This window comes from Camelus ferus, chromosome X (genome assembly GCF_009834535.1).
Source record: "Camelus ferus isolate YT-003-E chromosome X, BCGSAC_Cfer_1.0, whole genome shotgun sequence".
NCBI lineage: Eukaryota > Metazoa > Chordata > Mammalia > Artiodactyla > Camelidae > Camelus > Camelus ferus.
In genome coordinates, this window is record NC_045732.1 from 19,566,714 (window position 1) to 19,590,579 (window position 23,866).

General features: G+C 35.3%; 1 protein-coding gene across 4 annotated transcripts in view; it reads left to right on the forward strand.

Moving 5' to 3' along the window:
• SCML2 (Scm polycomb group protein like 2) overlaps positions 1-23,866 on the forward strand; it is a 92,032-nt gene that overhangs the window by 62,480 nt on the left and 5,686 nt on the right. For all 4 annotated transcript variants that reach the window (XM_032475071.1, XM_032475068.1, XM_032475070.1 and 1 more), the window contains 6 exons: positions 10,442-10,659; positions 13,810-13,933; positions 15,716-15,919; positions 16,663-16,845; positions 22,240-22,350; positions 23,014-23,268. In XM_032475071.1, the coding sequence (XP_032330962.1) occupies positions 10,442-10,659; positions 13,810-13,933; positions 15,716-15,919; positions 16,663-16,845; positions 22,240-22,350; positions 23,014-23,268 (1,095 nt within the window). The remainder of the gene's footprint in view (positions 1-10,441; positions 10,660-13,809; positions 13,934-15,715; positions 15,920-16,662; positions 16,846-22,239; positions 22,351-23,013; positions 23,269-23,866) is intronic.

Here is a 23,866-nt window from a genome sequence, read left to right on the forward strand (position 1 = left end):
TGAACCCCACTTGGTCATGATGTATAATCTTTTTTATGTGTTGTTGGATTCTATTTGCTAAAATTTTGGTGAGGATTTTGGCGTCTATGTTCATCAGTGATATTGGCCTATAATTCTCTTTTTTTGTAGTGTCTTTGCCTGGTTTTGGTTTCAGGGTGATGGTGGCTTCATAGAATGAGTTTGGGAGTATTCCCTCCTTTTCAATCGTCTGGAAGAGTTTGAGAAGGACTGGTATGAGTTCTTCTTTGTATGTTTGGTAGAATTCCCCGGTGAAGCCATCCGGTCCTGGACTTTTATTTGTAGGGAGGTTTTTAATTGCTATTTCTATTTCCTTTCTAGTGATCGGATTGTTCAAGTGTTCAGATTCTTCTTGATTCAGTTTTGGTGGACAGTATGTTTCCAGAAACTTGTCCATCTCCTCTAGGTTATCCAGTTTGGTTCCATATAGTTTTTCATAATATTCTCGTATGATATTCTGTATTTCTATTTTGTTTGTTGTAATTTCTCCATTTTCCTTTCTTATTTTCTAATTTGTGCTCTCTCTTTTTTCTTCTTTGTGAGTTTGGCCAGAGGTTTGTCGATTTTATTTACTTTTTCAAAAAACCAGCTTTTGGTTTGGTTGATTTTTTCTATGGTCTTGTTAATCTCTATTGTATTTAATTCCCCTCTGATCTTTTATTATTTCCTTCCTTCTGCTGCTTTTTGGGGCTTTTTGTTCTTCTTTTTTCTAATTCATTCAGGTGGTGGGTTAAATTGTTTATTTGAGATTGTTCTTCTTTTTTGAGGAAGGCCTGTATCGCTATAAACTTCCCTCTTAGCACTGCCTTTGCTGTGTCCCATAGGTTTTGAGTGGTTGTGCTTTCATTATCATTTGTCTCAAGGTATTTTTTAATTTCAGCTTTGATTTCCTCATTGATCCATTGTTTTTTCAGTAACATATTGTTTAATCTCCATGCTTTCCTTTTTTTCTCCTTTGTTTCTCTGTTGTTGATTTCCAGTTTCATGGCATTGTGGTCAGTAAAGATGCTTGAGATAATTTCTATCTTCTTAAAATTGTTGAGGTTTCTTTTGTGCCCAAGTACATGATCGATCCTCGAAAATGTTCCATGTGCACTTGAAAAGAAGGTATATCCTATTTTTGGGGGGTGTAATGCTCTGAAAATATCCACCAAATCTAGTTTTTCTATTGTAGTATTTAATTTCTCTGTTGCCTTGTTTATTTTCTGTCTGGAAGATCTGTCTAGTGATGTTAATGCAGTGTTAAAATCTCCAACTATGATTGTATTCCCATCAATATCCCCCTTTATCTCTGTTAGTAATTCTTGTATGTACTTAGGTGCTCCTATATTGGGTGCATATATATTAACGAGTGTAATATCCTCATCTTGTATCACTCCTTTAATCATTATAAAATGTCCTTCTTTATCTTTCTTTATGGCCTTTGTTTTAAAGTCTATTTTGTCTGAAATCAGTACTGCAACACCTGCTTTTTTGGCTTTTCCATTTGCATGGAATATCCTTTTCCATCCTTTCACTCTCAATCTATATGTGTCCTTCTTCCTAAAGTGGGTCTCTTGTATGCAGCCTATTAAAGGTTCTTGCTTTATTATCCAGTCTGCCACTCTGTGTCTTTTGACTGGAGCATTTAGTCCATTAACATTTACAGTAATTAATGATAGATGTGTGTTTATTGCCATTTTGAACTTATCTTTGCAGTTGAATTGGTATATCCTCTTTGTTCCTTTCTTCCTTTTGTGGTTTGGTAATTTTCCTTTGTATTATCATGGATTTTATTTAATTTTTGTGACTCCTTTGTAAATTTTTGGCTTGTGGTTACCCTTTTTTGTAAATCTATCAACCCATTACTATAACTGTTTTTATTAAACTGATAGTAACATGATCTCAAACCCATCCTACTGTTAAAAAAATTTAAAAAAGAAAGAAAAAAATATTCTATATTTCCCTGCCTCCCTCTCCCACTCTCAGTGATTTGTATGTCTTCTTTTATAATTTCATGTTTACTTTATTTGTAATTCATGAGTTATCACCTTTCCAGTTGTGAGTTTCTCATTTCTGTAGCATCCTGCTGCTTTTCTATTTAGAATAGCCCTTTCAGTATTTCTTTTAGCATGGGTTTAGTGTTGCTAAACTCCTGCAGCTTTTTTTGGTCTGTGAAACTCTTTATTTCTCCTTCTATCCTCAAGGATAGCCTTGCTGGATAAAGGATCCTAGGCTGCATCTTTTTTTCATTCAGGGCTTTGAATATATCTTGCCACTCCCTTCTGGCCTGTAGTGTTTGTGTAGAGAAATCAGCTGAGAGCCTTATGGGGGTTCCCTTGTAACTTACTCTTTGCTTTTCTCTTGCTGCCTTTAGAATCATTTCTTTATCCTTGACTCTGGCCATCTTGATTATGATATGTCTTGGTGTGGGTCTATTTGGGTTCTTCCTGTTTGGGACCCTCTGAGCTTCCTGTACTTGGATATCTGATTCCTTCTTTAAGTTTGGGAAGTTTTCAGTCATGATTTCTTCAAAAACCTTTTCAATCCCCTTTGATCTTTCTTCTCCTTCTGGGACCCCTATTATGCGAAGATTGGGACGCTTTATATTATCCCATAGGTCCCTTATGCTATTTTCATTATTTTTTATTTGCTTCTCTTGTAGTTCTTCTGAATGGGTGCTTTCTATTGCCCTGTCTTCTAGATCACTCATTCGTTCCTCTGCATTATCTAGTCGGCTTTGCACAGCTATTAGATCATTCCTCATCTCTGTCAATGAGTTTACCCATTCTACTTGGCTCTTCTTTATAGCTTCAATTTCATTTTTGACATATTTTATATCTCTAAACACTATCTCTTTTTAATTCCTTCAGCAATTCGATCACTCCTTTTTTGAAATCTTGATCTAGTAGGCTATCGATGTCTATTTCGTTGATCTTTCTTTCAGGGGATTTCTCTTGTTCTTTTAATTGGGAAAGGTTTTTCTGCTTCTTCATCTTGCTCATACCTCTTTGGCACTGTGGTTTATGGAGTATCAGTTGTTTATTTTGGTCCTTAAGGATTTTATCTATCTGATGCCTATTTAGGAATAGAACTTAGGAAAAAAAGAAAAAAAAATAAGAGAGAGAGAGAAAGAATTTTAAAAGAAGGGAGAAAGAGGGTTTGAAAACAGTGTATAATGAATAATAGAAGAGTGAGTTGAAGCAGAGTATTAATCGGGTTGAGACGTCCTTTTAAAACCTTTACAAAAAAAGGGCGGGGGGAGATGAATAGATGTATTTGAAACCTGTGTCTAATCAATAACAGGACATCAAAACCCAAGAGAAATAGAAATGAATTAAGAAGTAAAGATTAAGAGAGTAATAGAAAATAGAACAGGTAAAAACTAAAAAAAAAAGGGGGGGGTTGTCGGTGTTCTCCTGGAGTCTGTGTGCTTTTACTGTGAAGTCTTTCTGTCTTCGTCCTGTTTTGGAAGCTCAGCTTGCTGTTTTCAGAGGCCCTCCGCTGGCGCCCTCTTCTGTGCTGCTCCCAGCACCTGTCGGCAAGCAGATCGCGCCTCCTCCTAACACTGGGTCAGGTGCAGCTCTCTGCTGTGGGCGGGCGGGTCACTGCCCTCCGGATGCCGCAGTCAGATGTTGCAGACTGGCCAAGTAGGAGGGCGGGTCGTGCCCCCTCCCAGCACCTCGGTCAGGGGCTGTGTTCCTGCCCAAAAGGCGGGGGGCCGCTCTTGCTCTACCTGCGCCGCTGCCGGTAGCTCCGCTGCTCTGTGCGGCTGCGCGCTCCGCCCTGGTCGGCGCTCCGCCCTGGTCGGCGCTCCGCCCTGGTCGGCGCTCCGCCCTGGTCGGCGCTCCGCCCTGGTCGGCGCTCCGCCCTGGTCGGCGCTCCGCCCTGGTCGGCGCTCCGCCCTGGTCGGCGCTCCGCAGGTGGGCTTGGGGAAGACCCAGGGACAGCCCTGTCCCTGCTCCGAGCCAAAACACAGCTCCTTGTTTGTCTTTGTGGAGCAAGTTCTCTGAGGGACCAGGATGGAAGGATCCTATCTGCCCCGGCTGCAGGCCAGTCTCAGTCTGGCCTTTGAGGCTGCTAAGCCCTTAGGTGCGGATGCAGGTTTCGCCCCCGCCCCCGCCTGGGTGCTCAGCGCCGGAGGATATGGAGGCTGTGCCTGAGCCCCGCCTCTCTTCCCTGGAAAACTTTCCGCTGGTTTTCAGAGATGGGGGTGTGCACCCTTCCCCCGAGAGCACATCAACCTTGCTGTTTTATGGAAGGCCCAGTTGGTTCTGCCCTGTGCACCCACAGCCATGGCGCGCAGCCCCTTGCAGTCCCCTGGGGCTGCCTCTGTGCAGCCGCCCCCTTCCTCCGCCCGGCTTGTGCAGCCTGGCCCTTCCCGCCGCTGCCGGTCCGCGTCTCAGGCTGGGTGTCGGGGGGACGCTCTGTGCCGGTTTAACTTAGTTCTGTTAGTCAAGGGCTGCTCTGTACAGATCCGAGCCTCGGAGGCTCCCGCTGAGTCCCGCTGGCCTCTCAGTTGGAGAGGGGAGACCCAGTGAGCGAGCGCCAGTCCTCCTTTGCCGCTCCCTCCCCGCGGGACCCGTCCCGGGCTGCTTTGCCTTTTGTTTTCTTTTTTCCTTTTCTCCTACCAGATTTTTGGGGTCTTTATCTTTTGAAGAGGGCGATGTTCTGTCAGAGTTCCACAGGTGCTCTTGTTGACTGAGTGGGTCTGTAGATGTGGGTCTTGGTGTATTTGTGGGAGAGGGTGACCTGCGAGCGTCCTTCTACTCCGCCATCTTCTCCGTCTCACTCGGTTTTGTCTATTTCTAATCTCAAATTCAAGACATTGGGTTTTCTTTAATTTTTATTTTTTGTGGGGGAAGTATGGTTTATTTACAATGTTGTGTTAGTTTTTGGTGTATATGCATAGTGATTCATATATATATATATATATAAAATCTTTCATATTCTTTTTTGTTATAGGTCATTAGAAGATATTGAATATAGTTCCCTGTGCTATACAGTAGGACCCTGTTGTTTTTTATCTTTTTTATTTTAATTTTTTTCCAAGCAGTAGAACTTTTTTTTGTGTGCAGGAAACTTTCATTCACTTCTTTTTTTTTTTTTTAATTGAATTATAGTCAATTACATTGTGTCAGTCTCTGGTGTACAGAGTAATGTCCCAGTCATACATATACATATGTATATTCATCTTCATAGCCTTTCTCATTAAAGGTTATTACAAAATATTGAATATAGTTCCCTGTGCTACACAGAAGAAATTTGTTGTTTAATCTATTTTTATATATAGTAGTTAATATTTGCAAATCTCAAACTCCCAAATTTATCCCTTCCCACCCCCTTTCTGACTAGTAACCATAAGATTGTTTACTATGTCTGCATGTCTATTTCCATTTTGTAGATGATTTCATTAGTGTCTTTTTTCTTTTTTTAGATTCCACATATGAGTTATATATAGTATTTTTCTTTCTCTTTCTGGCTTACTTCACTTAGAATGACAATCTTCAGGTCCATCCATGTTGCTGCAAATGGCATTATTTTATTCTTTTTTATGGCTGAGTAGTATTCCTTGTATAAATATACTACTGCTTCTTTATTCAGTCCTCTGTCGATGGACACTTAAGTTGTTTCCATGTCTTGGCTATTGTATATAGTGCTGCTGTGAACATTGGGGTGCTAGTATCTTTTCAAATTAGAGTTCCCTCCGGATATATACCTAGAAGTGGGATTGGTAGATCATAGGGTATGTCTATTTTTAGTTTTTTGAGGAATCTCCATACTGTTTTCCATAATGGCTGCACCAAACTACATTCTCACCAACAGTGTAGGAGGGCTCCCTTTTCTCCACACCCTCTCCAGCATTTATCATTTGTGGACTTTTGATTGATGGCTATTCTGACTGGTATGAGGTGATACTTCATTGTAGTTTTGATTTGCAGTTCTCTGATAACTGGTGAAATTGAGCATTTTTTCATGTGCCTGTTGGCCATTTGTATGTCTTCATTGGAGAATTGCTTGTTTAGGTTTTCTGCCCATTTTTGGATTGGGTTGTTTATCTATCTTATAAATGGCAGTTTGTGTCTGCTAATCCTAAACTCCTATTTTATCCTTGTCCCCTCCTTTCCCCTTTGGTAACTGTAAGTTTGTTTTCTATGTCTGTGAGTCTGTTTCTGTTTTGTAAATAAGTTTATTTGTATCATTTTTTAGATTCCACATATAAGTGATATCATATGATATTTGACTTGGTCTGACTTCAATTAGTATAATAATCTCTAGGTCCATCCATGTTACTGCAAATGGCATTATTTCTTTTTTTGTGGCTGAGTAGTATTTCAGTTTGTGTGTTTGTGTGTGTGTGCGTACCACATCTTCTTTATCCAGTTATCTGTTGATGGACATTTAAGTTGCTTCCATGTCTTGACTATTGTAAATAGTGCCACTAAGAACATTGAGGTGCATGTAACTTTTCAAATCAGAGTTTTCATCTTTTATGGATATATACCCAAAAGTGGATTGCTGGATCATATGGTAGCTCCCCTTTTCTCCATATCCTCTCCAGCATTTATTATTTGTAGACTTTTTTGATTATGGCCATTCTGAGCAGTGTAAGGCGATAACCTCATTGTAGTTTTGATTTGTATTTCTCTGGTAATTAACAATGTTGAGCATCTTTTCATGTGCCTTTGGAGAAAATCATCTGTTTTTATAATAGTTTCTGCCCTTGTTCCCATATGGAGAGAGAGATATATATATTTATATATATATACACACACATACATATGTGTAACATTCAGTCTATTTGAGGAGAAGGAAATCATAAATCTGTCTACTTAAGGAGGGGAATTTTTATGTATACACAAATACATATATGGAATATGAACTATATGACTGGGACCGTATTTATTTCTTCTGATTTCCTAAATTGCCTAGACTGGTTCAAAAAAACCCCACTAGGTATTAAGTAAAGGGTGGGTGGAAAATCTGGAGAACAGTAAGCAACCATACCTCTATCAAGTCTTCTTAGATTAAAAGCAAGGTACATATTAGTTTATATCTCCAACCTATTTTACAGTTACTGTTCACGTCAGCCATTTGTGGGCCAAACCAGCACATGTGTGACAGTAACTGGAAATACGGGGTTGTTGTTCATTTCTACGTGTTGTAATTGTATATGCTATTCTCTTTTCATAGTTCAGAGAATGCAAGCACTATCTTTCAATAATAAAGCGTCTTCATGTGTCAGCAGAAATGTACATTTAATGAATACTACTTAGAAATCAGGTATGAGAGTGCATGCCAGTTTGGAGATGGTAGTGTAAGGAGTGGGCCGAGATCTCAGTCAGACTGGCTGGCTGGGATTCTGCATCCTGCATTGCTGGCCTCAGCTAGAAGATCCGCTAGATATTTGGTTAATCTAGTCAGGATCAGTGAAACTTGGCTCCAGCCACGAACCGAGTTCAAGTGTGCTTCACATATCTCACTCCTCAGTGACTGGTGGGCTGCCCAAGACATAGTCTTCACAAGGTGGAAGCAAAAGCCCAGGAGAGCAGACCTAATGCTGAAATGGGGAAAGCCTCTGTACATATCACAACTATTAACATTTCATTTGCCAAATAAAGTCACATAGCCATTCCCCCCCATCAATATTAAATAATGTTAACTTCCCAGTCATGACAAGTTTAACCAGCATGTTTTTGTCTGTACTTGTTAATGTTTTCTCCTTATAAGTATGCCTCTACATCTGATTTTTAAAAACCCAAGACTTCCTCTGTCAGAGAGCACCTAGCAACTAGTGGAATATCACATAGGAGTTTGCAAGGTTGTCTTTTGGGCCTTTTTTTTTTTTTTAAACAAACATGCACTTTGACTCGGAGGTGAATTTAATAGCCTTTTTTGTTAGAGGAAAGAAAATAAGGTGGCATATTAGAAAAAGCATATCCTTAGGAGATGAAACTCTCTTAGCCAATCTTATAATCTTAGTAATCTTGGCTAAGTTACCTAACTTCACAGAGCCTGTTTCCTCATGTATAAAGGGCAGTAATACCTACCTCATAGGACATTTGGGAGGATTACATGCGATAACAGATACTGAATGCTTAGCACGTAATGGGTAGCCAATAAATATTGGCATCCACCTCCTTTCTTTCTTCAGTTCTCCCGGTTCCAGGCTTCCAGGCCTCCTTTTGACTTTGTTTCCTGCCTTCTGATTGTTTCCCAAGATTTATTAATTTTTTTTGCATTTTCACAATTCAGTAACTTCTCATCTCCTGGACATTTTTCTTACCTGAACATTATCTGTTCTACCTGAAGATAAGCTAAGGAGCCAGACAAGTTTTGTGTTAGGTATTCACATAAAATTTTTTATTAAAGGTGATTAACATAGCCTATATATTTCACATAATTTTTTAAAAGAGGTTTTTACTCACTTTGTGACCACTGTGAACACATGGTTATAGTGCTGTATATAATTTTAACCTTGTTTAAATAAACCTGTTTTCTATTTGAAATAGTTTAATACTGACTAGAGTTTTAGCATATGTCTATGTTCTATGATTGCTCTTTGGAGGAGACCAAAAAATACATGTGTAATGTATACAGTTTAATTTTGCTGTTTAGTATATTGAATGATTACTCTTTCCTCTTTAGTAGTTTAAAAAGTATTTTGTTTTAGTGCTGGCCATATGGCAGTGAACAAAACTGAGTCTTTGCCTTTGAAAAGCTTCTAAAGTGAAATTTTTTTTCATACTTAAAATTTTTTGTAATGCATTTTTCTTATTTTGCTTATATATATATATATATATATATATACACACACACACACACACACACACACACACATATATATATACCATGCATCAAGGAGTTTTTATTGTACTAGAATATAATATTTTAGGGGAGTATTTGAAGCTATGGCTCAAATTTTTGTGTCTCAATGTTTATTAATATCAAATATCAAAATTCTTGAATCAAATATTGACTTCATTACATTTGCCATGTTCCATAAGGTAATGTTTTATTTGTTACAACTTAATTCTTTATATAAAATAATGCTTGTTTTGTAGTTGTAACATTGGCTTGCAGGTTGAAAATATTTTTCATTCATTTAATAAGTATTTTTTGAAAACCTATACTCCTAGGTTCTATCTTAAACTAACCTGGTACAGGAATTTTTAAACTCAGGTCTAGAGCTCAATCTATTTCCTTTTCTTCATGCCATATATTCAGAGATGGGGACCAGAACTGTGGAAATGAATAGATTGGTCAAGACGATGAAGATTTATTTGTATTTAGCTACTAGGAAGGGGTCATTACTGACCTTGGAAAGAATTTCTTTAAAGTGGTTGGGGGAAGAAAATCTTATTATAAGGAAACACAAAATAATAAGGAAATTGAAATATCAAGTAAAGGTGATTCTTCTTGGTATCTTAATAGTGAGTAGAAGGAGGATTCATGCAAGGGCTTGGAAGTACCAGAAACTAGGGGAGGAAACTTCAAAATAAGGGATATGTGAGGGTTGTAACAGAGAGCAAGGAGTTGAGAATCGAGTGATTAAATACCATGAAGAGAGAGGAGATAATTGAAACTATAATATCCCAGAGGAACCAAAAAGATAGTTATTAAGACATAAGTAAAAGGGGATTAGGCTTAGAAGAGCAGAGTGAAAACTTCATTTGATACAAGAGAAAGAGATGAGAATGAATGAAAATAGAAGTATTTTAAGACAGAGAAGTGGGATGGTTATGATTACTCCCAAAAGATAGCCTTTAATCTTCTCATAAAGTAGAAAGTAATGTCATTTGCTGAGTGGAATAGGGTGAGAGGGAGATAGGAACATAAACAGGGAAAAACATTCTGCCATGGAAACATACTTGGAAATCAGTGAGTTGCAGCAGTGACACCCCAGGTGAGGTTAGTGTGGATGTTACAGTGATCGATAATATCATAATGTTCTATAGCAGGAGTTGGCAAACAACAACCCAAGGGCCACATTCAGCCTGGCCTCTTAAAGATAAGCAGGAGCTGTCAGTAGCTGCTTTGCTATGTTTTTCTGTATTGATGGGCAAAATGATTCCTGTATATGGCATAGTTGGATAGTATTTTCTGAAGGGCATACTCTTCCCTCTGCTAAGAATTGAAAATATGAGAAGCAGACAAAAAGCAAATGGCTAGAAATTTTCACTGAACTAAATAAGTTTGAAGTTACTGGTTCCTATTATAAAAGCCTCTGTTTTTCCTGGAGAATCAGACTATTTCCTGATAATCTGAAACCTTAAATACCTTAAACTTGATTTTAAATGGTACCTTTAAGTGGTTTTCAGTGAATAACCTTTGGAATATTTTAAAAGATTGAGTTAAATTTCTCTTAAGTTCTAAGAAGAATATACCTTAATTATGTTATTTATTTTAATTTTCCTTTTGTGTTGTGTCTTTTTTTCTTCAGTTCCCATTGCAAAAAATACAGCAAAAACACAGCCTTCTCCTTCCAAAGCAACCCAGCGTTCAATGCAGTCTCCACAGAAAACTGCTATAATATTACCAACACAGCAGGTCAAGAAATCAGGTCGGGCTAAACCACTTGGACATACTTCAGCCCCTAAGAAGGGAAGCTCTGTTAAAAATATCATACCAAGGAAAAAAGGCACAAACTCTGGAAGAAAGGTTAGTTGTACCTCTTACTAATTTGTATCATAGGTCTGTGCAGTGCCTGATTATTAAACATGCAGTTTAGAATTTACTAAAGGTATGATAAAGCCTTTTAGGAATGTACCAAGACTGTATAAGACTTTTTAAAGGGCCTACATAGCCATCAAGATACTTGTTTCTTAGATGAACTTAAAACTGAATGCAGTGTTCAACTCCTTCAAAACCACATTGAAAATACTGCATGGATGTATTTATTTTCAGACCAGTTTATTTGAAACTCAGTATACTTTAAAAAATCAATGCAAAGTGAATTTTACTGTACATAAATTAAACCTCAATAAAACAGGGGGAAGGGGAAAATAAATGTGATAAATTCAGTGATGCTAGAGTCACATCCTACCTACCTGACTCCCCCAAAGAAAACAACTCTAAGACCTGGAGGTAATAGGAAAAGCAGTTACCTGAAGACACTGGAGAGTGAATGGAAGCAAACAGACTCTGGTTGGGGGGAATACACACAGGAGGAGGTATGTTATACAGAATTCTATATCCAGCAAAAATACTCTTCAAGAATGAAGGTGAGCTAAAGACATTGTCAGATAAAAGCATAAAAAATTCATCACTGGCAGACAAACACTATAAGAAATGCTGAAGGAGGTTTATCTCTGGGTAAATGCATGTGACTTTCTTTTTGTTTCTTCTTTTTAATTTCTTTATAAAGTATGACTTTATCTTGTGGAGTTTATAACATACATAAACATAATACATAAAATAATGATAGTATAAAGACTTGGGGTGGGGGATATGGATTTGTATCACTGCAAGGTTTCAATATTTTTTGTTAAGCAGTACAATATTAACTTTATGTGGATTGTACATTGTAATTCCCAGGGCACGGTATGAAAACACAAATGTCAAGAAATAAAGCTAAAAAGCCAATAGGAAAATTAAAGTGGAATTCTGTGGACTATTCAAGTAATCAAAAAAAAAAAAAAAGATAGGAACAGAGGAATGGAGGAACAAAATACAGAGGAAACAGACAAAAAACAAATAATAAATGGTAGACCCAGGCCCAAATTTGTTAACAATTACTTTAAAAGTTAGTGCACTAAACTCTTCAATTAAAAGACAAAGATAATCGAAATGGATTTTTCAAAAGATCCAAATACATCCTGTTTACAAGAGATAAATTCTAAAGACATACAAATTTTCTAAATCTATTAGAACTGAATTAAATTTCAGCAGTATTACCTTAAACATTTCTGAGTTCAACCATCTGATATCAATATATATAACACTTCTATTTTGTTTCAACTAATGTTTGTGGTATGGAGTAAAATGACAACACCATTTTGATTTTTAAAAACTTACATAAATATTGGTATTTTTTAAAAAACATTCAAAATTTAGGAAATAAAAATCAAAAGTCAATAAAACTGAATGTATTTCAAATATAAAATCATAAACATTGAAAAAATCAAATAAGCAGGTTCTAATGTAAATTCTTAGCAGATGAAATTTTTCAAATTAAAAATAAATTACATGAAGTTTTTAAAAGTTAATGAAATGTAAAGGCAAATAATATTTAAATGCATTTTAAAAATTAAAATGTATCGAGATCATTGATGCATATATTTAATGCATATTTTCCAACTGCTGAAAAAAAGTCTTTGTGATTAGTTGGTATATGGTGAAGATATGATAGCTTCAAAAAGTTTCTCTTGGGTATAGGGTATAGCTCAGTGGTAGAGTTCATGACTAGCATGCATGAGGTCCTGGTTCGATCCCCAGTACCTCCATTAAAAATAAATTAAAAAAAAAACCTAATTATCCCCTCAACCAAAGAAGTTTCTCTTGACTCCTTTATTTTCAAATAATTCCAATGCTAATTTGACAATTTTGATGAGAGTTTTTTGAAAATACTGTTCTATGGTGGTGAGGAGGGGCAAGGAACAGATACTGTAATTTTTTTGATAATAAACTTTCTGGTTTCAAAGGAAGCATTTCAGTTTACTTTCATCTTCTTTAGCTTCATTATTTCATCATAAAAAGATGAAGATTTAACTCTGAACTAGAGTAAGAATTGTTCTTGCAGTAGATTCTCTTTTGTCAGCTATAGATGTATGGAAGCACATTTACCAAATAGATGTATCTTTATTCAATTTACAGTGTTAATGCAAACATAATATTTTGATAAGTCTTAAGTCAGGATTTAGATTTCAGATTTTTAAAATACTGAAAGAATGAGAATATATATTAACACAGTAATTATAATATAGTACTTTATTATTTTTAATGGAATTACTGGGGATTGAACCCAGGACCACATGCATGCTAAGCATATGCTCTACCACTGTACCCAGCCCCTTGTAATTTAATACTTTAAAAATAACATGATTTACTAGGATACTGTGAGCCCAAATGACAGTCATTAATTTATAAATAAAGAAAAATCTGAAAACACTGTTACTCTGTTTTTTTCTCCTTTTCCTTGCCTGTTAAATATCTTCTATTACTACCTTTTCTAGGCACAAGAGTGCCTTCTCTGACATTGGAGAGTCATGTTTGAAGGCAGCTTCAAGAAAACCTCAAGAGTTGATATAAAATAAATGAAACACTAGTGATGTTTAGTAATTCCCAAAAGACATTTGGCTCTTACATATAACAGGCATAATCTTGTATGGACTTTAGCAAGCCACTTGTGATTTTGTGAGAATTATCGTATGCAATATGAAGAAATACAGGCTCGATAACAATAAACACCCAGATGAGTGACTGCTTTCCAAAGACAAATTCTGTCCTCTGCCTTGTTGAGGTCCCCCACTGTCATTTGATGAATTGCTGGATTAGGTTTCCAGACTACTTTAGTGTAAAAAAAACCTACAGGGAAAACTAAAAAAAATAAAACAAATTTTACAGAGCAAATTACTTTGTCTGAAGTGTGACTAGTTGGAGCAGGGTTAGCATTGGGAATTTCATCCTCTTGGTCTCTTCCTCTCCTCACTGACCAGCATATGGGCCCCTTTTAGGAGGACAGTTTGAAAAGTATTGCAGTTTGTGACACAGGGGTTTCCAACCCTGAAGACTTCCGACAGCTGATAATTTGTGAACCAGTGATGCCAATACTTCTCTGACCTCCTTATCTAGGATTTTTTTTTTAAACAGGAAAAATGTATTCCTGTTATGTGTTCCACATCTTCAACTTCTTTAAGTGCGCTAGCCAGAGAACATGGTGGCGTTTCATATAAGGATGCTGTTCCTGAGTCATCTAAAATAGTGATGTCCACAGGTAAATTAGTATTTTTAAAGGAGTATAAAATTATCTTTTGTTGTATTTTCAGTGTCTTTGAAGTCCTGGAAATAAGAGGAGAAAAAGATGATAATAGTAATAAACATTTATCATTTTTCATATTAAAGTATTTTGAAATTTTGATTGTTCATTTAGGTGTTAAGGAAAAACAATGTTTAAATACATGAGTCACTTGAAAATTCAATACCCTTAAGGTATTTTATCCATCTTGGTAAGATTTATAAAATTTACATTATTGTCAAATCTATTCTTCTTTTCCCTTTATCTCATTTCACAATTTGTCTTTTTGTCTTGTATTTTTAAAGCTACCTCAAACCATTTTTTAATGCCTGTTAAGATTTTTACAGATTCTTGCCTGTCAAGGGGCATGATGACTTTAAATTGTTCTTTGCTGTTTGAAGAGTGTGAAATGATACAGACCCAGACTAATCAATCCCTTTTGTTTGTCATCTCCTGCAAATTTCCTTATTCCTTTCTTATTTTTTTGAAGCATGTTTCATTACTTCCTCTCCTAGATCCTTAATTATCTTTCGTATATTCTTCTGTTCCCTGGACTTTTTTCCATTGATTTTTCTTTTCTTAGTAAAAAGAAATTAAAATTTAATTTTCTGAAATAGAAATCACTTTAAAAATGATTATTGTAACATATGCCATTTTGTCACTTTATTATTTCTGATTTTTAGTCCATTAGCAGGAGAGACTACCTAAATGAGTATACTGCAAAGGAGATAAAACATTAGAATCCTTGTTTAGCTTCACTTGAACAAGTAGAACTTTGTCCATGCCATCAGTGCCTCAGGTTAAGTTTTTAATAGCTGTTTCATTTCTGTGACAGAGTCCATCCTTCCTCTGGCTATTGCCTCAAAGTTGAATTATCATATTTCAACATAGTGAAAGTGAGATTAATGGGTTTTTATTATACTAAATATAAACTATATATATATGAAAATTTTGCAATAAATTAAGTAATGGATAAAAATAATGTGCCTGTTGATTTAGGGGGACAATATATTTTGTTTGGTAATAATCATATTATTATTACATTGTATGTTAATTTGTATTTGTTGATTCTGAGTGAAGAAAAATTATGGAAACTGGACTGATTGTGATTATAGATGATTTGCCTCTAAATTCTAAATGCTTTTATTATACTAAGGAAAGCACTTATTTAAAGATTTTCTTCAGTGAACCTCAGCATGTATATAAAGAATGTTTTTATTAAAATTAATAAAAAAATTTTCTCTAGGTCATTAGTACTTACTGTGACACACATCTTAAATTATTTGCTTACTTTAGAAAATACTGTTTAATGAATTGTTGATTCAAAATAAGTTCAGTCCAAAAGGAGTGTGCTACATGACCAGTTTTGAAAGAAAATTACCGTACTGTGATTCCAGTTAAAAGGTGAAAACATTCATCTGTCTTTAAGCCATTTTATATATTATGGGAATGTGTGAAGAATTGTTTTGTGATGCTACTAAAACTTCTATTGTTTTTATTATAGTCGGTTTGGGCAGAATTCTAGAAAATTGAATAAGCATTTGAATTATTTCTTTCTAGGTTTAATATATTTATAAAATGTGAAAATATATTTACATACATATTTTTAGCTAGCAGAAATGATCATTGATATTAACTGTTTAGTTTCTCTTTGAGTGAAGCATGGCTAACGGGATATATAGTGATTGATTATGTAGTGTTTATGTTCCTTTTAACCAATCTCATTGTTTGTTATATCTGTATATACATGTTTTTCTCAAGTCTGTGTCTATATAAACAAACATGGAAACTGTGGCCCTCACCTGGATCAGAAGAAAATCCAGCAGCTGCCTGATCACTTTGGCCCGGGCCCCGTGAATGTGGTTCTCCGGCGGACCGTACAGGCCTGCGTGGATTGTGCCATTCAAAGTAAGACTGTTTTTGGATTCCTTAAGCCAGATCATCGTGGAGGAGAAGTGATAACTGGTATGTTCATCTAATCCTTTATTATCTTTTTTCCCCCCAAATTTGATTTTAGGTTTCGAGAAGGCAAGGATTTTATAATACATAGATTATTTTATAAATTTATATTCTATTAACCATAATATTGGATTATTTAGTATATTAATATGATAGACTATTTATAATAATTATATGTTTATAGACTTTTAACCCTGGTTTGGAAAGTTTAACTTTGAAAATTGGTAAATAATGTCAGAGTAGTATTGTAAATTGAGGTAAAAGGTACAGATTTTTCCTTTCACATGCTACAGTAAGCTCACTATAGATAAAGTACCTTAGTTGATAATATATTTTAATTTTTTTAGAACACAGACTGAGCTATAAGAATCTCTAAAAGAAAATGTGATTCAAAAAGTGATTGAGAGATAAGATACATCTAGCTTTCATGATTGTGTGATCAAATAGATACTGCGTTTGTACCCATGGAATGTTTAGAAGAACAGGAAGTATTGTTACAGATGAGTGGGTGTCTGTATCTATTTTGTTGTTTCCTTACTGATATTTTTAAATGAGAATGCTTTTATCAACACAGGCTGTTGTGTTTGAATGAGAGGAACTTTTATAATTTAAGATTATTCCTTTGTAAATTATAGAAACTACAAATTAAACTTACATTACATTTCCTAAAATGATGGCTTTTTTGGGTTGATATTGTGGTTCTCATCTTTCTATCCTGTAACTCTGACATCTCTTTTTCCATATAATAGCCTCCTTTGATGGGGAAACTCATTCCATCCAGCTCCCACCAGTGAACAGTGCATCATTTGCTCTTCGCTTTCTTGAGAACTTGTGCCACAGCCTGCAGTGTGATAACCTTTTGAGTAGCCAGCCTTTTAGCTCTTACAGAGGTAATAATAATAGTCCTACAGAGCATGATCAAAATAACTCAGGTAAGAGAAAATGTAAAATTGTATACTGTGCTTCTGTTTTATATTACATTCTATATTAACTTGAGAATCTTCTGTAATTCACTGTTTCCTTATGTCCTCCTCAAAGTAAACCTTTTAGCCACAATGAACTAATCAGACATGTATGATATATGAACTTGAAAATGAAAACCTCAGAGGTATATCATTGTGATTTGATTTGCATTTCCCTTATGGCTGATGTCGTTGAGCATCTTTCATGTGCTGTTGGCTATTTGTACATCATCTTTGGAGAAATGTATATTCAAATCCTTTGCCCATTTTAATTGGGTTATTTGTCTTTATTATACAGAAATATATATTATAGATGTATATATTACATTTTATATTTATATTTATTATATATAAATATAATATATAAGGAATTCTTTATATTTGGGGGATAAAAGTTTCATATCAGATATATACCTTACATATATTTTCTGCCATTCTGTGAGTTGTCTTTTCACTTTCTTAATGGTGTCCTTTGAAGCACAAAAATTTTTAATTGATGAAGTCCAATTTATCTATTTTTTGTTTCTTGTACTTTTGTTGTCATATGTAAGAAAACAACATATACAAGTTCATAAATATTTATTCCAATATTTTGTCCTAAGAATTTTATAGTTTTAGCTGTTATATTTAGGTCAGTGATCTATTTCAAATTAATTTTTCTTTATGTTGTAAGATATAGGGGTCCAATTTCATTCTTTCACAGGTGGATATCTAGTTTTCACAGCACTGTTTGTTGAAAGATGGCTTTTTCCCTACTGATTTGTCTTGGCACCCTTATCAAAAATGAATTGACTGCAAATATATGGGTTTATTTCAGAATTTTCAGTTCTATTTCATTGATCTGTATGTCTATCCTCATGGCAGTACTGTACTATCTTGACTACTGTAGCTTTTTGTAGCAACTTTTGAAATTGGGAAGGATGAATATTCCAATTTTGTTCTCCCATTTTGAAGATTGTTTTGACTGTTTTGAGTCCCTTGCGTTTCTATATGAATTTTAGGATCAGCCTCTGAGTTTCAGGTGTTGTTTTTTTTCCCCACAGCAAAGAAGACAGCTGGGATTGTGCTGATTCTGCAGATTAGTTTGGGGATTATTGTCATCTTAATATTAAGTCTTTCAGTCCATAAACATGGGATGTCTTTCGTTTTATTTAGGTCTTTAATTTATTTCAACAATGTTTTATAGTTTCAGAGAGCACACGTGGCACTTCTTTTGTTAAATTCATCCTTAAGTATTTCATTCTTCATGCTATTATAAATGGAATTATTTTCTTAATTTAATTTTTGGATTGTTTCATTAAAGTCTGTTTTCTCTGATATTACTATAGACTTTTCAGTCCTATTTTAAGTACTATTTGTATGATATATTTTTTCTTACCCTTATACTTTGAACCTACTTATGTGTTTGAATTTAAGATGTGTCTCTTATAGTAAGTCTGTAACTGGAACTTTTTAAAAAGTCCATACTGCCGATCTAATTTTTTACTGGAGTGTTTATTTCATGGATATTTAATATAATTACTGATAAGGTAGGATTTACATCTACCATTTGATACCTGTTTTCTGTATGTCTTTTTTTAATCTTTTTTTTCTTCATTACTGCCTTCTTTTGTTCTAAATAGATGTTTTCTTATATGCCATTTTAATTCCCTTGTTATTTTTACTAAATATTTTTATTTATTTTCAAATTTTTCTTGAGTTGCTTTGGGGATTACAGTTAACATCTTAATTTAAAACTACCTAGTTTGGATTAATACCAGCTCAATTTTAATATTATGCAAAAACTTTGCTCCAGTATAAATTTATTTCCTGTCCCTTATTTGTGCAATTATTGTTATACAAATTACATTTTATACATTATAAGCCCCCAAATACAATTTTATAATTATTCCTTTATGTAGTTGTTTTTTTATTTATTTTTTAAATTTTTTTCTTTTTTCAATTTTATTATGTAGAATTATTACAATTTGACTGCACATATTATATTGCATGTAAATACATATATACAGTATACTGCACTTTTTTTAGTTCACATATATGTACTAATTATTGTTTCTAAGTGTATTTTTTTAAATGAAAAGGGAGAAGAAAAGAGTTATCAATACAGATATGTTTACTGGTACTCTTTTTTTTTTTTTTGGTAATGTGGATTTAAATTACTTGCTACATTTCAACTTGAAGGAGTCTCTTTAGTGTTTCTTACAAGGTAGCTCTGCATGTGAGAAATTGTCGGTTTTTATTTATAGAGAATTTCCTATTTTCTCTTTCATCTTTTAAAGGTTAGTTTTCCTACATAGAGAATTCTTGATTGACCATCTTTTTGTTTCAAAGCTTTTAATGTGGCATCCCACTTCCTTCTAGCCTCTGTAGTTTCTGGTAAAAAGTCAGTTGCTAATCTTATTGAGGATCCTTTGTATGTGATGATTTGCTTTTCTTTTGATCATTTTGTGATTTTGTCTTTTGCTTTTGATGGTTTGACTGTGTTTTTTCTAGGTGTGGATATCTTTGTGTTTTTCCTATCTGAAATTTTTGAGCTTTTTGGATTATGCAGATTAATGTTTTTCATTAAATTTGGAAAGCTTTAGACATTGTTTTTTCATATGTTCTTTCTGCCCCTTTCTCTCCTCTCCTTCCAGGACTCTCCCATTATGTGTATTTTGGTAGCCTTGGTGGTGTCTCACAGGTCTCTGAGGTCTGTTCATTTTTTCTTACTCTTTTTTTTTTCTGTTCCTCAGACTATGTAATCTCAATTGACCTTTTAAAAATTTAGTGATTCTTTCCTCTGCTAATTCAAAGCTGATGTTGAGCCCTTCTAGTGCTTTTTTTCTTTTAAATTTCATTAATTACACTTTTCAAGTCCTGAATTTCTATTTGGTTCTTTTTTATAACTTTTATTGCTTTATTGATAGTGTGAGACATTGTTCTTATACTTTGCTTTAGTTCTTCAGGCATGATTTTCTTTTAAAGTTTTTTGAACATGTGTAAAATAGCTGACGGAAGTCTTTGCCTAGTAAGTCCAGTGCCTGGGCTTCCTTAGAGGCAATTTCTCTTGACTTTTTTTCCCTGTGTATGGGTCATACTTTTCGTTTCTTTGTAGGTCTCCTAAATTTTTAATTGAAATTTTAAAATAATGCAGCCAGTCCGAAAATCAAATTCCTTCCCCTTTTCTAGGGTTTGTTGTTGCTGGTGCTATTTGGTTTTTAGTGACTTTCCTGGACTAATTTGATAACTTCTCCTGGGCTAGTTTTATCATACATGGCTACTAAAGTCTGTTCAGTTAGCTTAATGGTCAGCAGATGATTGGACAGGGATTTTCTTAAATGCCTTGGAACCAGTAGCCAAGGGGTTTTGTTTATGTGTTGGGACTTACCTTGAACACTCCAGGAGGCTCTTTACAAGTCTCCTTTGTGCAGAGCTTCAAGGTCAGCAAAAAAATGAAAGATTAGGGCCTTCTCAAGTCTTTCCTGAGCATTCCTATAGCCATGTACATACATATGGCCTTCTAGATTCCCAAGAGTGTCTCAGTGCTCTTCAAGTCCCCTAATGGACATCTCACTCTCTAGTTTTTCCTTTTAAGCTTTTTAGTCAGCTTCTTGTCAGCCCCAACTGGTAATACTGCCTCAGGGAGCTGCTGTGTAAACAACTGCCACTATTTTGGTTTTCTTTTTCTTTCTTTCTTTTTTTTTTTTTTTTTTTTCATTTTGTTTTGGTTTAGTTTTTGACCAGTGCTTTGGAGATAGGACTGTTTCTCACAGAACAAACTGATTCAGGTCAAATAAAACAAGCCTGGAGATCAGAGGCTTTCAGTGAGCTGCAAGATTGGTTGAATAGTGACAGTTCTCTGGGGATGGAGCTTTTGGAGAATTCCAAATCCATTGTGCCCCTCTGGTGCTAGGCTGCTGGCTTTCACAGCTACTGCACCTGTGAAGCTGTTGGTTTGCAAGGCTGCTTTGAAACTGAGGTGAAGGGACTGATATAGGGAAGCTAAAATGCCACAGAATTTGCTGTTCTTTCTGAGATTCAGCCTTTTTTCCTGAATATATGCTTTTTGGATTATCATAAGCCTCTAATTGATGTCCAGAGTTTTGAGAAAGTTAATTTTGCCAGTGCTGTCATTATTTTTATGGAGGAGTGGATTTTCCTAAGTCCTTAATCAGTCATCCTGGAAATGCCTCTCTATGATGACTTTTAAAGTACTTTGTAAATTATCTGGCTTTTTCTAGTTACCTCTGCAGGAACAGTTTTTATGCCTGAGCTCAGTACAATACCCAATTGCAGAAGTCAAGAATTAATTTTGTGTTTGTATCAACCCCAGATAGTAGACCAGCTTCATAAGCTTTTCATAAAGAATTATAATATTACAAGTCAAAAATAAGTGAAGACTCTTTCTGATCTTACTATGATTCTGAGATAAACATCAACAGAAAACTATAGAAACTGTATACTTTAGTACTCAAATGTTCTTTATCATTAAGTGGGTATAAAAAAAGTCAGTTATTTCTTTTCTTAGAATTTAGCTGTTCTGATTGTAGAAATCTCTCTCATTCACTGAAATATATTTTGCCTGTTGGTTTTGTAGTTGATTAAAAATAAAATCAAATGGTAAGAGCTCTCTTAGACTCATTAGTAATCAGTCAGTAACTGGATGGCTAAAGGTTATATCAGATTTTTTTTGAGAGGCATCCCTGGCCCCCAGCCATGTTAAACTAGATGAAGTTTGACTTTGGTACTTTCTCATTGCAATCTTTCTTATGTCTAGAGGCCTATTATCATACTTTATAGATTTCTGTTGTACTTTATTTTTCCTTTTAGTTGGATATTAAATTAAAATATTGATTGATACTTAGAATGTAATTAATAAATTGAGTTGTCTTTACTTTCAGGAGTATGCCTTAAAGAGTGGTCCTTTAGGGAGAAATTCATTTGGTTGAATGATAAGTAAACAATAGAATTGTTGTAAGGCTAGCCCTAGGCCAGGATTATTGCCTATAAAATGGAGTGTTCATTGCACCCCATCTTCTCTTTAACTTCTCTGAATTCTTATCTTTTCTTGCTTATGGGAGCAATTTTCCCAGACCTTTTTAGACCCATTATAATTGGTTGCCTCACTGCTTCCTGAAATAATTAGAAAGATATGATAACTCTAGAATAAATGAAGCCTAGACGTAATACTTTAAACTCTTGAATGTATCACTGAAATATTTAGTAGGTTGAAATGAACACATCTTATTCATAAACAATCAAATAATTGATAAATTATTGATGAAGTTATAGTAGGCAAATGATTCAGAAATAAAAGTATTTTGATATGAAAATACTAAGTATATTAATTCGTTATAACAGACATCTTTTTTTTGAAAACAGAAAAAGAAGATATAACAGAAAAGAAAAGCGCCAAACGACCTTCTCAGCAACCTCTGCCTTATGTTCCTCTCTCTCCTAAGCTTCCCAAAACAAAAGTGCATGCCTCTGAAGGTAAATAGTTTTCTTCCCAAGATTGGGAAGAAAAGTCACTTTGCTACCACTTATGTATGCTTTTGGGTGTTGGTGTTGGGAACAGAGGAGTATATTTGCCCATATCAATTTGGCAATTAGCATACTGCTTTGGCAGTTTTGTTGAGCACTTCATTCCCTTCAGAAGTGCACAGTTGTCATTTCTGGATTAAAGAAAATCAATTATAGCAGCATTTTCCATTTAACTTTGTATTGCTAAAAGCTGATAGAAGGAGGACTTGAAAACCCTAGTACATTTCACCAGTGAACGTTTTAAGTGCCCAAGTAGTAAGCAAATGTTAGAAACCACCTATGTGATCATATTATAACAAATAGTTGTAAAGAACTACATTCCTAAAGATTAATGCTTTAGTGAAGTATTCATAGCCTTGGTGGCAAGACTGGCAAGGGAGAGTTGCCATGAGGAATATAGGTGATGTCATAGAATCACTGGATTTCAGGCCAGTGTCCATTACTATAAACACCAAGAAGGGGATGGCTGTGTACTTTGTGTTAAGAGGTTTGTGGTTCGGTATAGAATGGCTTAAGTGAACTGTTGTTGGCAATTAGGAGATTTTTGACCTTTTAATAGTATTTGAGCTGTTAACCCGTTGAAGATAATTGCCTTTGTCTTTTTTCTTGTAGAAGAAGTATTGTCTTCTGAGGGAAATGTCATGCCCGTAGAGGAAGAGCTTCCTGATGAGTCTCAGAATGCACCACTGAATTCAGCAAATTCTTTGAATCCTGCCAGCAGAAATCCTATAAGCATTCATACTGCAGTCTCCTGGAATTTTCCTCAAAGTGTGCCATGCACCTCAGATTCAGCACTAGTGGGGACTACGTCACCTACCAAGAGCAGTCACCATGAAGTTAAATTCCAAATGCAGAGGAAAAGTGAAGGTATACTCAAAAACAGTGATTCTCAACCAATGTGTTTGTCTTTCCCTTTAAGGTTTCCATTCCCCACAATATCCCCTGAGAGTGTATCACATTGGAGAAAGTGCCAAAATTGAGGAAGTGGAGACCCCCGCCTCATGTCACTGTCTGGGCCAAGCTGCTACAGATGCTCTAATTGTCATGACATTACAGAACCATTTCTGGGGATCTCAGTCACCAACTATGTCTCTGATAGAGACTTGTCAGTTTAGTGATTCTGAATCCATCATAATGTATTGTTTCCTTGTGCACTGCCTGGACTCACAAACCTCTCATGACTCTGAGGCCTGAAAGGGTACATTCCCTCTCCTTTCTGATGTACTCTCTTCCTTGTCTCTCTTGAGACCTTTTATGGCCCCAGCCCGCATGTGGCCCCCAGATCGTGGCTCCGGCATCCTATTGCTGCAATCATTTCCCCATTTTCCACACCTTCAGTCATTCCCTCAGACCCACCAGGAAGATATGATGTGTGTAAACAGAGCAGCGTCCTATTCCCTGTTGTTTGGAAAGAGCCAAACAGCCTTCCATATGCAAAGATAGCTACTATCCTGTACCCTTAAAG